We start from the raw sequence: 16,906 nt of genomic DNA, 5'->3' as shown, positions 1-16,906 counted from the left end.
GGAAGTTTATTGGTTTTTTTCTTTGCAGGATGTCGGGATTGTTCCAGATGGGTGTGAGTTTGCAGGGAATGAGTGTAGATCCATTTATTTTAAGAAATTCCCACCAAGCTGTCAGCGACATGTTTATATTGATGCTTTTGAAGCAGCTGTGCTTTTTGATGACAGGACTGAAGAAGGGAAGATCTCTGACTTGGAGATCTTCACAGAATGTTTTTTCAACGTCTAGCCAGCCTTCATCTAGGGGTTTCTGATTGATCCATTTTACAACATAAAGTAGTTTATTGGCCAGATAATAATTATAAAAATTTGGGAGTTCTAAACCACCTTGGTCCTTGGTGTTCTGGAGTGTTTTTAAACTTATACGTGATGGTTTATTTTTCCATAAGAATTTTGAGACATGAGAATCAAGAGTGTTAAACCAGGTTTTTGGTGGTTTTGCTGGGATCATTGAGAAGATGTAGTTAATTTTAGGCAAGATCATCATTTTGATTGTTGCTACTCTCCCCATAAGTGAAATTGGGAGTGTCCTCCATCGGGTGAGGTCCTCCTCTATTGCTTTAATAAGGGGGGTGTAGTTTAAGTGTACCAAGTCTGAGAGTTTGGCTGAGACGTTAATGCCGAGATATTTGATGTTCCCTGGTTTTAGTGGGGTGTTCGGTGTCTGCTGAAATGTAGAGTTGATAGGCAAGACTACTGATTTGTTCCAATTTATAGAATATTCTGAGATTGAGGAGAAACTGTCTATCAACCCTATTGTTTCTGGAAGAGAGGTCTGTGCGTTTTGCAGGAAAATTAGCACATCATCCGCATAGAGACATATTTTATGTGTTATATTTGCTGTTCGTATTCCTTTTATGTTATTATTCTGTCTGATGGCTGCTGCTAGTGGTTCGATGAAAATTGCAAAGAGAGATGGTGAGAGTGGACACCCCTGTCGGGTGCCTCTCTCAAGATTGAACCTTGAGGACATTTGGTCATTGGTTTTAACACAGGCACTGGGTGAGGTATACAGTATTTTTATCCAGGAGAGGTAATATTCTCTAAATCCAAATTTCCGTAGTGTAGCAAGTAGAAATTTCCAATTTACCCTATCAAAGGCTTTTTCTGCATCTAAGGAGGTGATAATGGCTTTTTGTTTATTGTGGTGGCAGTGGTCTATAAGATTAATTAATCTACGTGTATTATTAGTGGAGTGTCGTCCTTTAATAAACCCAGTTTGATCTGGGTGTATGATGTGGGGTGTGATTTTTTCCAGTCTGCTTGCTAATGTTTTACTAATTATTTTAAGATCTACATTGATTAGTGATATCGGCCTATAGCTAGATGGTAGTGTGGGATCTTTATCCGGTTTTAGAAGAAGACTGATATTTGCACAGTTCATATGTTGGGGGAGAGTTGAAGATTCTTTAATTTCCTCAATTATTCTGAAAAAAATAGGTGAGAGTAAAGACCATAATTCTTTGTAAAATTCAGTGGGGTATCCATCAGGTCCTGGAGCTTTACCATCAGGCATGTGCTGGAGAGCTTCCTGCAGTTCTTCTACTGAGATCGAAGCTTCTAGACCTTGGATCTGTTCTTCTTTTAATTTTGGGAGGTCGACTGTACTCAGAAAGCTCTCTATTTCAGATTGTGAAGGATCAATTTGTGAAGAGTAAAGTTTTTTGTAGAATTCTCTGAAGGTATTGTTTATTTCTTGTGGGTTAAAAGTGATTTTACCATTTTGAGTTTGGACTGAGGGGATTGTACATTTTTCTTTATTTCGTTTTAACTGATTGGCTAAAAGTTTGCTGGATTTATTACCATGTTCAAAGTTCTCCCAGCGTAGTCTCTGCAGTTGAAATTGTGTTTTATGTTCAATTATTTTGTTCAACTCTATTTTAAATTTTCTTAGTTCCATTAATAGGCTGTCGTCTTTGCAGGCAGCATGAGCTGTTTCCATGGTTTTGATTTTATCTTCCAGTTCTTTCTCCTTTTTTTTTTCTCTTTTGGTCTTGTATGAGGAGTAAGAAATGATTTTACCTCTCATGACAACTTTAGCCGTCTCCCAGAGGACACAGGGAGAGACACCAGGCAGGTCATTTGTTTCTAAAAAGATTGTCCATTGTTTTTTAAAGAATGTGAGGAAATCTGGATCCTTAAGCAGTGACGTGTTAAATCTCCACTGTCTAATAGGAGGGGTGAATGTTCTATTAGTAACTGTCATAGTGACAGGTGCATGGTCACTGATAGTAATGGGGTGAATCTGTGTGTCCAAGATGTCTTTAATCACTGATTTACTCACCAGAAAGTAATCTAAGCGTGAATAAGATTGGTGCACTGCTGAGTAGAAGGTGTACTCTTTAAGAGTGGGATGAGAGGTGCACCAGGCGTCGCAAAGACCATAGTCACTCATGTACTGCTGGACTATGTCTGTAGATTCCCAGTGTCGGGTGTTTGCTGCTTTACTAACTCTGTCTACTTGTTGATTGAAGGCGATGTTGAGGTCTCCTCCCACTATCAGTGTTTTATCAGAGTGTGTTGAGAGGGTGGTGAAGAAATTATGATAGAAGGAGGGGTCATCAACATTTGGGCCATAGATGTTTGCGATACACATCTCTATGTTCTGAAGAGAGATGTGAATAATTATAAATCTTCCCTCTGGATCTGTGATTGTGTCTTTACACGAGAATTGTATTTTATTGTTGATTAATATAGCTACGCCTCTCTGCTTGGAGTTAAAACAAGCTGAGTATGTGTGAGGGAATTGTGGTGATATCAATTTGTGATGTCCTGTTGTAGGTGTGTGTGTCTCTTGTAACAAGACAATGTCTGCCTGTAGTTTGTTTAAGTGTTCAAAAACTTTTTGTCTTTTTATTTGCGTGCCCATTCCTCGTACATTCCAGGTGACAAACCTGAGCGTGTTTCTAGCTACACTCATCTTCTAGGTGGGTTCTCTAATGCTGTATATGTGGGTGTGTGTGTGTCTGTGTGTCCGCGTGCGTGTATGGGTGTGTTTGTGTGTGTGTGTGTGTGTGTGTGTGCATGCGTGAGTGTGTGCGTGTATATGTGTCCGCATGTGTGTTCGACTAGGTGCATGCGTTTGTGTGCGTGTGTGCATGCGTGCATCTTTGTATGTGTCTGTCCGCATGTGTGTGTGTGTGTGAGTGTGTGTGGATGCATATATCTGTGCGTGTGTACTTAGGATCCCTAAGTCTGACTGGCTATTCAAACGTAGTAGTGTGTGTCTGCCAGTATATGAGTGTGTGATATGGTGACAGTTGGATTGTGATGTTGAGGTTTTAATGTGGTGAAAACAGTGGAAGTGTATTGTTATCAAAACAAGGGAGGGGGGGTGGAAATAGAAAAGAAAAGTGAGAAACCAAAAACAGAAAAAGAACCAATTTAAACCCATAGGTGACATTTAGCGGTGACGTAACGAGTGCTTTTTTTTTTTTTTTTTTTTAATTATATCCCAGTGCTTTTTTTTTTTTTTTTTTTTTTTATATCCCAGTGCTGACAGTGCAAGTCCATAATAATTATTACTACCGCAATATAGCAAACATCGTGTACATTAATGATGTAATATTAATTAGCTTCGCTTTAATATACGTTGTTCATGATGTTTACTGATACCGTTAAACTCTTACCTGGACCTGAGTAAACCTGTGATGTGTGTGTGTTAGAGTGGTCATACTCAGCTTGTGAGGACCATCAGTAGAGCCAGGGAGTGACGGCGGGGTCTCGGAACAGCTGGCCGTTGACATAGAGCCTGTCCACGGTGATGATGGCCCGGGATCCCTCAGCGATTAACTTCCTTCTTACCGGAAAAAGCAGGCGGCGGCGGTCCAGGATCTCCTTCGGGAACTGGTCGTTGACACTGAAGTCCGTCCCTCGTAGCTCCCTGCCGCGACTCTTCACCAGCTCTTTCTGTTTGAAATGGTCAAACTTGGCGACGATGGGCCGCGGGCGCTGGTTGTCCTGTCGTCTTCCTCCCAGGCGGTGGACGCGGGCGAAGGTGATCTTGCTCACGGTGTCGGCTGGAAGCTTCAGACTTACCTGCATGAAGTCCCGCAGCGACGCCTCGGTGTCTTCTTCCGCCCGCTCCGGCAGACCCGCGAAGACGAGGTTGTCCCGCATGCTCCGACTCTGAAGATCGAGGATGGACTCCTTCATCTTCTTGTTGTCCTGCGTCAGCCCGGTCAGTCCTTTATTGAGTGACTTCACCTCGTCCCGAAGTCCCTGGTTCTCAGCGGTCAGTTCCACCACCTGCCGCTGACTGAATTCCAGCGAGTCCCGGAGAGCCTGAAACTCGCGGTGGAGCACCTCGACCAGGGCGAGCCGGGCATCGAAGCTGGACAGCTTGGTGTTAATGCTGTCCAGGATGTCCTCGAATTGTTTGGACGGCGGGGAACTCATGGGTGAAGAGCTCTCCGGCCGGCTTCTTTTAGATGCCGCGGCTTGAGGTGTTTTAGGCATGACGAGACGGTCGTAGCACTCGTCCAAGTAAGCTTGAAGATCTTCGATCGTTTCTTCTTCCAGCGTTGTTTGTGATCTTAATTTCCCTTTTGTTATTTTGTTTTGTTTTGTTTTTTCCTTCCGTCAGACGGAAAAGTTTGTACTACAGGCAGGGTGCCGCCATGTTGGATTGCACTCGATGACGTCACACTCGAATTACTCACTGCGCATGTCAGAACCTCCTTGCACCTCCAAAAAAACGTCCTCTACATACTGCATTTTCAACAGAACATCATTCTAACTATTCTCTGCCCAGACAAAAGCTCTCACCCTTATAGTACTTTGGTGCTGGACAGCACCGTCCGTGGTGCTGTTGGTTCTGGGAGGCTGTGGTAACTGGTTGTTACCGGGTCTGATTTCAGCGTCCTGAATTCAGAGGCCTGGCTCCAGCTGCAGGAGTGCAACTGAGAGGATGATCTTGGGAGGAGACGACGCTGGCTCTGGTCTCCAGAATCTCCCAAAAACAGGAAAAATAGCGGAAAACAGAAGATGTAGTCCAAACTGGCTCCTGCTCGTCCAGCGGGCTGGTGTTGGTTCTGTCTCTTTGTTTCTGCTTGGTGCTCTCTAATACCATCCTGATGAGGGAAAGATGTTTCTCCCTCGATGGTCGGATTGAACAGCGGTTAGTGTTGGGAGAAAGTGAGTCTCACCAACTTCAGTTTTGGACCCCTGTGGTGATTCAAGCATCCTCATTGGCCACTTCCGGGGTCTGGCTCGTTCCCCTGCTGTTTTATGGCCTATCCATTGTTGCTAGTGTTTTCCTTTCGGGGGAGAAACCTGGAGAAACAGTTCACTGAATCTTGGCCCCAACACTGCTATGTGCGCTTCTTTCTCTGTACTATCCTGTTGTACCACTGCAAATTTCTCCACATGCGAGATAAATAAAGGGATATCTTATCTTAATGACATTTATTTTTGCATGCTTTGAAAGACATACAAATTAAACCCTCACAAATCAATGCCCAGATCAACCCAGATTAATCCAGATCCAGCCATTGGTTCACACACTGCAGGGGAGAGAGTGTATAGATACAGTATAAATTGATAAAATATACAATAAAATTAATTAATCACAAGCAAATGTGAACACTTCCTGTTTTATTTTGAAACTCAAACTAAAGCCGTGTTAACCAGGTCTCTCTCTGATAACATAGTAACTAAATTCAAGGAAAGAATTCCCTCTGCTATAGAATCAGTAGTGAATCTTCCTGACCCGTATACTGTTTCTAGCTCAGACATTGAATACCTAACAAACAGTCTGACAGATATGCTAAAAACAACGCTAGACGACATAGCTCCTCAAAAAATGAAAATGAAAAAACAGGAAAAGTCATCCCCATGGTTTAACTCATCAACCCGCGAGCTTAAACAACGCTCCCGCAGATTAGAAAGAACTTGGCGTTCAACAAAAACAGACCTAGATTATATAGCCTGGAAGGATAGCTTCAAAACTTATAAGAAAGCTCTGAGTAGAAGTAGAACTAATTACTACTCATCCTTAATAGAGGAAAACAAAAACAACCCTCGGTTTCTTTTCAGTACTGTAGCCAAACTGACCAAGAACCAAAATAGCGTTGAGCCCACCATTCCATATGTAGTGAGGACTTCATGAAGTTCTTTCAAAATAAAATTACAACGCTAAGGGATAACATCCATCAAACCCTACCGTACGTTAGCCCCATAACAGAGGAACTGGTTAAACCTAACAGTCATCTGGAATGCTTTCAGCAAATACAACTAGTCGAACAAAATTCCCTTATTTCTTCTGCTAAACCAACTACTAGCCTGTTGGACCCAATTCCTACTAGAATTCTGAAAGAGGCACTGCCACTAATCAATAATTCTATACTCGCAATTATTAACCAGTCTCTAACAATAGGCTATGTGCCACAATCCTTTAAACTAGCAGTTATTAAACCACTCATTAAGAAGCCAAACTTAGACACAAGCCTTCTCTCAAACTACAGGCCCATCTCCAACCTTCCTTTCCTGTCAAAGGTTCTGGAGGAAAGTAGTCGCTAAACAACTCCAGGATTATCTGCACGAGAATAATCTGTTAGAGGACTTTCAGTCCGGCTTCAGAATGAACCACAGTACAGAGACTGCACTGCTAAAAGTTACTAATGACCTTCTAATGGCCTCAGATAGAGGTCTTCTATCTGTTTTAGTTCTTCTGGACCTTAGTGCCGCATTTGATACTGTCGATCATAATATACTTTTAAGGAGATTAGAAGATGCCGTCGGCATTAAAAACTTAGCCTTAAACTGGTTTAAATCATATTTATCTGACCGGTTTCAATTTGTTCATGTAAATAACAAATCTTCAATGCATGAACAAGGCTGCCTCAGGGACGTTAAGTCCTGGATGTCTATCAACTTCTTAATCCTCAACACATCCAAGACTGAGGTTCTAATCCTAGGTCCTAAAAAGCTCAGGGATAACATTTCAGATAGTCTGATTACCTTAGATAATATTACCTTAACCTCGAACAGTGATATTAGGAACCTGGGTGTTATTTTTGATCAGGATCTGTCCTTTATTTCCCATGTTAAACATGTCTCCAGGACAGCCTTCTTCCATCGAAGGAATATTGCAAAAATTAGAAACTTCTTGTCCTTTAAAGATGCAGAAAAAATTATTCATGCCTTTGTGACTTCAAGATTAGATTATTGTAACTCCCTAATGTCAGGATGTCCAAACTCCTCTGTTAGGATCTTACAGCTAGTGCAGAACGCTGCTCCACGTTTACTAACCAGAACTGGAAGAAGAGAGCACATCTCCCCAGTCTTAGCATCCTTACACTGGCTTCCAATTAAATCTAGAATAGAATTCAAGATCCTTCTGATCACATATAAAACTCTTCATCAGAAGGCTCCGTCCTATATGGAGAAACTTCTAGAAGTGTATCACCCTCCACGAGCCCTTCGCTCTGAGGATGCAGGACTGTTGGTAATCCCTAAAGTCCATAAAAGTAAAACAGGAGGCAGGAGTTTCAGCCATATGGCTCCTTTACTCTGGAATCAACTAGCAGCCTCGATCCGAAGGGCCGACACCATTAGTTTATTTAAGAGTAGACTAAAAACCTTCCTCTTTGATAAAGCTTATCATTAGGAATAAAATAGGACCACTAAATTGAGCTGCTATAGGCCTAGACTGCTGAGGGGATTTTCTCTCTCCCGTTAAAGGGAGTAACTCTACATTTGGAGGCTCTGTCTTTCTTTCTTTCTCTCTGTGTAACAACATTACTGTAGCCACCAGATACTGCCGCCGTCTTTTTTTCTCCCTGATAGGAGGGGAGCAGGATCCAGGGGATCAGACCCAAGACTCCCAGAGTGGAGTTACGACGGTCCTACTACCCGACCCCACCACAGCACCGGGACCCCACCGCAGCGGCACGGCCCTTAAACTCCAGACTGAGATTGGTTCATCATCAGACCAACGCTCATCATAGACTTTTCTTAGTATTTGTACTTATCTGGCCTGTCTGCCACTCTCTCTCTCCCTCTTCTATTCCTCTCTCTCCCTGTCCTATCCCATGTACTTCTCCCCCCAACCGGTCAAGGCGGATGGCCGTCCTTCCAGAGTCTAGGGTCCGCCCCACGGTTTCTTCCTGAAGAGGGAGTTCTTATGAACTTCTCTCCATGCGAGGAAGTTTTTCCTGGCCGCTGTTGCTTGTTACATCTGCTTGCTTTGGAAAGGTTTAGTTGGGTTCTGTTGTACTCTATCATTGTAAGAGCGCTTTGAGATGTTTGTTGATGTGATTTAGCGCTTTACAAATAAAATTGAATTGAATTGAATTGAATTGAATAGTCTTCTCTCTGTTCCAATTCTCTTGTCTTCCTCTTCCTGTCTGCCTGCCCTCAGTGTATGATTACCTGAAGATTGTTCACCTGTGTCTCCCCCTCCCTAGTGTATATAAACCCACTTCCCTCACATTCCTGTTGCCAGATCCAACTATATATCTCCAGTGTTTCTTCTAGTGTTTCCTTAAGCCTCATTCCCACTGGGCAGTATGTGCCGGTATGGTATGGTATGGTATGGTATGGTATGGTATGGTATGGTATGGTATGGTATGTGTTATTCAGCCACTCAGTATGTGGTGACACGGGTTTTATACAATTGGACATTTTGAGTGCCTTCATCACAAGACTGACAGACCAGACGGAGTGCCCCCTTGTGGTGAAGAGAAGAATATTCAACCAAGAATCATGGACTTTGATTGGACCACCAGCCTGTTGTCGCATGGTGGAAGTACAATTTTACTGTTTTGCATGATTTTATTGTTGTGGACCTGCATGCTTTATTGTTTGGTTTAGTTTTTATCATGCGTTTATCTTGACGTTTTGACTTTTATTTAGGTGCTTTCTGCCTGGTGATCGACATCAGGTAAATTGCCTGCACCTGAGGAGCATGTCCCCGGCCGATTATCCAATCAGTGAGCTGAAGGTGGTATTTAAGGAAATGAGAGAAAGCAGTAGCAGAGAACAGAGGTGTACCAAGAGGCGCAATGTGGTGAGTGGAGGCCCGGCCACGGGCGAGTTTGACAATTCATTCACCTTTGTGCACATTAATAAGATAGCAAGTATGATTCCAAAAATTACATTTATACACAATGAAACCAAACAAAACACACAGATTCTAAAATGACAAAACAAAATGACAGATGACAAGTAACTACATTCCAAAATGGTGGCTACCAGAGAAGCAAGATGGCCGACCTGGGTGTCATTTGATCGTGTGGTCTGAACCAGGGGACCATTCCAGAAAGGAGGTTCAACAAACTCAGTCACCATGGCAACAGACCGAAAACGTTTGCGGTTATTTTGCCGCAAAAGCGCCGGCGCTGCAGCAGCGGAGGAGAGTGTCTGCATGGGAGAAAGATGCTGCCATAGTCAACGTATAAGTTTGAATGCATTACTCCACTGACTTAAGATTTAACTCAAGATCGTAGCATACAGGTAGAAATAATAAATGTGAATAAGTGTAAAATCTGAATTTCATTTAGGTGCAATCCAAGAGGAGAAAGGCGACTTGGAAGCAGCTAAAAATTAAATATAAAAACATCTTTCAGAATAAAAAGGCATATATGCATTTATGCTATGATTGCACCTCACTTTGGTTGAAATTTCAGTTTTTAAATTGATATATACGTGTGTATTTATGTATACATAGTATACATCTTTGTATTGGTTCAGTTATGTGCTTTTAATTAACTGTGTATCTTTAACATATTTGGGGGGTATTCCAGAAGGCCGACGATGTAAAAATTCAAAGTGCGTTAACCCTGAAAAAAGTGAAACTCTATGTTATTGGTTCCAGAAAGAGAGCTGAATTAAATTTATTTTATTTTATTTATTTATTTTATAGCACTGTATTAATCCCTGAGGGATAATTCATACCAAATTGACCCATCGGTAGCAGCCACACAGAGCAGAGCTCAAGAGAAGCTGGGGGGGGGGGGGGTTAGCTGGGTAAGTCACCACAGTGACAGACCCTGTGAACATAATCTGCTCACTCAAGAATTTCATCAACCATAATGGTTGCCATCAAAGGGCCACATGAAACTGTAAGACAGTATAAATGTAACTAAATGTAAACAAATCTAATGCAAAATAAATGTAACTACTCCTTTATTTTAAATAACTCGGACTTTATTACTTACTGATATTACAAATATTACATATGCATTTTTTGCATAGATATATAAGGTATGTTGGCAAGTTGCTCTGTTAAAGCTAACTTTGGCAGACTGAGCTCCGTGTCAAAATGCCAACGTAGATTGTTTCTCACAGGGGGCCGTCCGCCGTGAGGCGGAACAAGGGTCGAAGGGGGTGGGGGCTAAGCGGGAAATCCACAAGTGCTGAACTACCTCAGTGTCAACAAAGGCACATGTGATTATTATATTTTATAGACTGTTTGAACCTGTGCTCACATGTTCCCAATAGACGCGCACCCCAAGGCTTGCACTCGTGTCTATTGGGAACAGTATGATATTTAGACTTTTAAGCCCATAAACTACATTCAGCCCGCGGGCCTTGAGTTTGACACATGTGATATATATATATATATATATATACACAAAGATGTATACAAAATAAATACTAAATACAATTTTACTTCAGGGACCACATGCAGTCCAGCGGATTAAATTTGTACTGGTTAACGGACAGAATTAAAAATTGTGGCACAGTACACTACATTTATAAAAACATACTTGCATAAAAGTAAAGGTACTGGGTTTCAGAACAACTTTTCAAAGTAGAAGTACACAAAAAACTACTCGCTTTCAGTAATGCGGGCAAATGTATTTTGTTTCTTTCCATCTATGCATTCCCTTCATGTGCTTCAAGAAATCCAGAATGAATGGTGGAAGTGACGGACGGATTTTGCCCACCAGGTGGCGCAGATTTCATTCATTTCCATCAAAGCCATTCATTCCGGATTTCTAGAAACAATTTCAAAACAAAGACGGGAGTTATTTTGTTATTATCTGCTATAAAGTACTTCTCTTATGTGTGTTGAGTTTTACTACTGTGGTTGTACAAATACTCCACTCATAATGACCACTAACAGTCACACCAAAACCATGATGCTCCCTCTGCCTTACTTTTCTCTTGTTTTCATCAGCTGTGGCATTCTCTGTGTTGCTTGTTCAGTGTTTTGTGTATCGTAGACTATTGAGACGATAATCAGTTCCAGTGATTTCTTCAACTCTTTTGCCGTTACTCTGGTGTTATTATGTCAACTTGACTGAGCGTCTACGTTTTGGTGGTAACAGTACCACATTTCTTAACCAGTGACCAAGTGCTCACATTTTCCAGGGCAGAGAAACGTCTTTTCTTGTTTACTTTAATTTCTGAGGGGATATAGATGTTGTCATTATCCAATTGCACTGTATAGGCTATATGGGGTTTAATAATTGGGTCTTTTTCAGCTCCGGTTGAAGGAATGTTGAGTGTCCACTGATGGCAGAGCTACAGCCAATCAGGAGCTCAAGTATAAATGAGGAGTTAACTTGTTACTGCAGCTACGTTACATAAATAATTGTTTTTGTCTTTGACAAATCCAGGAATACTTTCTGTTCCAACAACCAACCAGCTAAAAGTGGTGATGTGATGTCAGCTCTATCTGGTGGCGAACAACCGCAACAACATGAAATAAACAAACAATCCTTTGATTTTCTTTCCGACATTTATTACTGTATCGATATGGTTCACAGATACTGACAGATGCAAACGTCACCGTTAGGTTTACTGTAGACAAGGAAAGGTCGTCTGTGAAACTCCCCGCACAGAGACGTATAAATATTCAATTGAAAGAGCAACGAAAGTGTGATTATAATAACATGGAAGAATTACAATACTCATCCTCCCGAGGTCTGCAGTTTACTTTCAGACATTACTGCCAGTCGGCACACTTTTCCTTCAGCTGCGTCCCGCCTCAATTCCCTCTCTGCTGCCTGCACACTTTCCTCTGCACGCTAATGGGGGAAGCAGCGACTTTCCGATGACTGACGCTTGTGAAGTATTTCTGCAGGGCAGAGCCAAACGGATGTCTGGGTTTCAGAACTGTTCCCTCAAACCTTTTCCATTCAGATCCGTTGAGGAGGGAGCGACGCTGCGGGACCTCAGACCAGCTTACAAGTCCACACAGCCTTTTTAATTCTTTATTACTCACCACATCTCTTATTTAAAAACAAATCTGTCAGTAGTACAGAAACCTGGTCTATAGCGAGCTACACTAAACATCTATCTGGTCGATCCAGCCTCTTCCAGGTTACCTGGAGAGTCGACAAAAAGACATCAACACTGGCAGACGGGCCTTTTTCTAATGTCAAACTGAAACCCACTACATGAAGAAGAACATGTCTACATGATGCTACATCAATCTGAAGGATTATCATGTCAACCTAACACATTTGATTCTTGTCTAATAGCAAAAGTAAACCGATGGCTTTCTCACAATGAAGGCACAGTTTGATTAACGTTTAATTAATGCTGAGATCAAACGATAAAGCCGCAGACACTGTGGCACACACTGAAAGAAACAACAAAAAACAATGCCACAAATCGAACGCAGTTCAACTGATTTCTTTTTTTTTTTTTTTGACTTCTCAATGCCGCTTCAGAAACTTTTAAAGTAAACTATGTGACATAGTGAAATAACTGGTTGAAAGAGACAAAACAACAGTCTCTGTGTCACCTCAAAGGTATGAGATCGGTCTTCTTAACAAGATCGCTAATTATTGCCTCTTTTTTTGAAACAAACAACGGAAAGCAAAAGAACCAAACATTGTGCACAGTGCCATTGTAATGCAGGTGACACAGGCATCAGGCCCGATGAACAAGAGCAGATCGTGGAGAAAAGGGACTTTATTTCTAATAGGCAGGCCGAATGTGGAGGAATCCTTTGAAATGCCTCAGTTTTCTGCCTGAATCCGTCACAAAACAACGCAAAGCTGATCTAATGTGGTCATACGCTGCTGCAAAGGACCGAACCAAGCGGCTGACCGGAGCTGCACAATGTTCAGGACGATTGTGATTGAGAGGTCACATGAGCAGATGGTGCAGAAAACTGACATTTCAAAATCTCCGTCAGTCCCGTAAAGCTTCCATGTTGTGTGTTCTTGTTAGCTCAATGAGAAACGGCACAGCTGGCAGACGAGCAGCAGAACGTGAGGTCTGCTGCTCCAGGCTGTGGGTTACAGGGGCGTTTACGATGGTGTAGGCGGTTTATGGTTTTCCTGCCATGTTCCACCACCGAGGAGGAGCTTAGGTTAAAGAGTAGCAAAGGTGGGATTCCTTTAAAAGTCTGCAGCAAAGAGTGAAATGCCCTGCTACTGTATTAACTCTGAATGGTTATCAACCTCATGTCAACACTCGCTGTCTGTCTTTTACGGTCTGTTGAAGAAGGCATGTTAAGTCACAATGAGTGGATCAGATTTAGTTTGCACCCGTGCTATAAATAAACCAGTCTTCTGGTTTAGAGGTTCAGGTATGATCAGGACAGAAGTGATCTGGACTGAGGAGAAAACAGAGGAAGTATGATGATGATTACTCAATATTTGTTTTTACATGTATTGGCTCTAAGGCCAAACAAGTAAGTCGCACTTCTTATGTTTTGAAAGGAACCGAAAGAAGGTTTGGCCAGGAAAAAATTTATTTTGCAGAAAACTGAAGCATCAGGTCACATTAAGCATCATAAGGAAAAATCTTTAAACTTTAATCCAAGGTGTATAACGGGCTCATAAGCCAGGAAATTAGTCATTTCTTCCCCACCAGCCACAAATGCTCTGATTTAAATTGGTTTCTTGTAAAACATCAAAAGTCATCAGTGTCAACAAATCCATAGAAATAGAAAGTTTGAACGCTTGAAACATTTTAAAACACAGTTTACCAGCAACTGTGACGAGTAAATCTCACTTATATCCAACACCAACATGAAGAACCTGCATATTTGAAGTGATTCACTGCGTTAGGGCAGAGGAGGTTCTCCTGAATGGATTCTGAAGGGAGCGACGACAGCAGGCCACCCTGAAACACCGGCAGTCAGACAGCTGCTCTCGTTTCCGTCACTGCCGCCTACTTTTCTTCTTTCACCGAAGTCAGATGTTGCCGGAAGCGGGCGAGTCTTTTAAAAGGAGGAGTCCAGCTTTATAAAGAGCGACACGAAACCGTGGTGTCCCGCCCGCTGGGAGCATTTGACACACTCAGAAGTCCATCCAGTGGTCGTCAGAAGACGGCGGCCTCGTTCAGGTCTCCACCTGCTGCCTCGCTCAGATGGAGATGGAGTCGCTGTTGAGGTGCGGCGGTAGCAGACTGAGGCTCAGAGTCGGGCTGAAGCCCGAGGCCACGTCGGGCTGGGAGGACGAGGACGAGACGTCCAGCTCGTTCAGGTTGGCCGGGCGGTCAGAGGTCACGGCGAGGTCGTTGAGGTTGGGTGTGGGATGGTGATCTGAAGGCAGGCCTTCGTCGCCGCCGTCCACTCGGCGGAAGACGAAGTAGAACGGGGCGGCCTGCGGGCGGCTGTGCAGCTCGGCCTTTATCTTCTGAGGGTGGGTGTCGGGGGCCAGCTGCTGGCTGCTGCCCTCCATCAGCAGGAACAGGCCGTACCGCTCGGGCTCCGACACCTTGAACTTTTGGGCGCACAGCTGACACACCTCCTCCACGGTGGCGTAGGGTCGCACCTGCAGAGTCTTGGCCGTGCAGCCGCTGTCCAGCTCCTGCAGCGCCACCCGCAGGTAGTTCTGAGAACGCAGACAAAAAAAAAGTGTGTTTCTACTTGTGTCCGGCCAAAACCCGTCTATTCTATTACTCTTTATATTCTCTGACACAACATGAACAACATTATTTAAATACATCAGAAGAAGTTCTTTCATTGAAGAGCATCGGTTTGATTCTGTGGTTTATGATCCTTTCAGGTTACAGGAGAACTGAATCAGTTCGTTTAGAACCTCCACAATTGGACGGGACATGCAGAGCAACCTCATTCGACTATTTCTTTCTTTTATAAAACAAGAAAATTCAAACAACAAACCAACAAGGACAGACGGCCGGACGATCCAGTAGGACGGATAGAAGGAAGGAATTCTATCCAGTAGATACACAGTTAAGAGTTTGATGATAAACGTGTTTCTGTGGTACTTTGCTCTAACACATCAACCAACACTTTTCTTTTAGTTTGAATCCCGGTTTCAGAAGAGCTCAGGAGCAATCTCTAGAAAAGGTGGAAAGTTGGAACCTCGTCATGCGTCGGTGCATGCAGCCTCACCTGGAAGTCATCGATGGAGGGCGCGGAGCGCTGGGTGGTGCGTCGGCGGTGCCACTGGTGCAGCGTGTCTCGGGTTTCGGAGCTCAGCACTCTGGCTGCCTGCTCCTCCTGGAAGTTCCTGATCAGGGACATGGCTCCGTAGGCACTGGTCAGGTAGTAACCGCCTTGAACGTGAACACAGAACAGAGGTGTTCACTATGGAGCATAACGTCAGGAACTCGTGGAACACATCACATCACTCTAATATTAGCTCCTCCTCCTTCGCTTTCTGTGTAATCTCAAAGAGGATGGAAAATTCTTCTTTTAACTTCTAATTGGAGGTTCACAAGTTGGAATCCCACAGCTGACCTTTGACCCAGCAGCTCCCAGGCCACCCACTGTGACACAAACTGCTTCCTCCTGCAGTTAAGGCTGGTTCAGGTTTAGACTGCTGACTTCTTTTCTTTCTCACTACGACATGTCAACAATCTCTCTCTCTCTCTCCTGTGGTCTGTGCTGTCTCTCTACCTTCCAGAAGGTTCTCCAACAGTCCAACTGGAAGTTCCTGATCTGAGCCTCAAGTCGCCACTGAGAGAATCTGCGGCCGTCTAACGACAATCTGTCTTTGCTGATATTCTTTCTTTTGTTCCTTTAACCTCCAACCAGAACAGCAGAAAGTCCCTCTGAGTCTGGTTCTGCAGAATGTCCACCTTCTCCTCTGCTAACTCATGTGAAAGCGCTGGTTTTTCACAGTAAAAGTGCCTTAAGATGACCGTGTCGTTATCGCTATATAAATGAAAAGGAACTGAATCGAACCTTCTCCATGGAGCAGAGACGGGTCCAGCAGCTCCATCATGTAAAGTATCTCATTGTCTAGCTGAGGCATGTCGCACTGGGCCAAGACGTAGGTGAGCATGGGCAGGAAGTCATCGGCGCCATACAGACGACCTGAAACAGAGACACAAGAGGCTGGTGAGCTCCTCCAGGTTCACTCATGTCGTCTGATCTGTCTCCATGGACCCGGGGAAGGTTGGTTTCCAGACCTGAATTGTCCTCCATGATGGTGTAGATGAGTTTGCAGACTCTCAGCAGCATGGTGACCTTCTTCTCTGGGGAGTACAGTTTACACATGGTGTGGAACTTGTGCTTGATCTTCTCTATGGCCATGGGTTCTGGAGGCAGCGTGTCGGCCACGCCCATTTCCTGCGGCTGCCGGGCCTTGGCCAACGACAGGTTCTCCTTCAGCTCTTGCCACGCCCCGCTGCGCACCTGGAACTCCTGCAGGGCGGCGCTCACCACCGGCTTGAGAGGCTTCAGGACACATTTGTGCATGGCCTTCTCCAGGACTCCGTCTGAGGAGGAGGAAACATTCAATGTCATTTACAGCAACACGTGGAACTTTTCCAAGAGCAAAACTTTCAAATTCCTCATGAACAAGGTCGTCTGCATTGCCGACGCCCCGAACTGCCCCAACACAGTCAAACAAGTTACAACTACAAGCAAAACGTCTTTTGTTCTATTGCATGATGGTGCAAACGACACCTCAGACGTAGCATGGAGAAGGATTTGGTATTTGTTTTCAGGTCTTGTACTTCGGTGATGCCACCACAACTCATTGGTTACCCAAAGACATGCCTGTCCAGAATTCTGCTGGTTGCCAGT

At 43.7% G+C, this 16,906-nt stretch overlaps 1 protein-coding gene across 1 annotated transcript in view; it reads right to left on the bottom strand.

Annotated features, from left to right (window-relative positions):
* Nucleotides 1-11,680: 11,680 nt before the first annotated feature.
* Nucleotides 11,681-16,906, bottom strand: part of rin2a (Ras and Rab interactor 2a) — a 49,779-nt gene continuing 44,553 nt past the window's right edge. Inside the window, exons 9-12 of the mRNA XM_080482437.1 lie at nucleotides 16,288-16,596; nucleotides 16,061-16,192; nucleotides 15,266-15,429; nucleotides 11,681-14,741 (exon numbers count right to left, since the gene is read on the bottom strand). Coding sequence (XP_080338563.1) covers nucleotides 14,271-14,741; nucleotides 15,266-15,429; nucleotides 16,061-16,192; nucleotides 16,288-16,596 — 1,076 coding nt within the window. The 3' untranslated portion in view covers nucleotides 11,681-14,270. The remainder of the gene's footprint in view (nucleotides 14,742-15,265; nucleotides 15,430-16,060; nucleotides 16,193-16,287; nucleotides 16,597-16,906) is intronic.

Source organism: Lipophrys pholis, assembly GCF_963383615.2.
Source record: "Lipophrys pholis genome assembly, chromosome: 15".
Taxonomy (NCBI): Eukaryota; Metazoa; Chordata; class Actinopteri; order Blenniiformes; family Blenniidae; genus Lipophrys; species Lipophrys pholis.
This window is presented reverse-complemented; position numbering and strand designations above follow the sequence as displayed.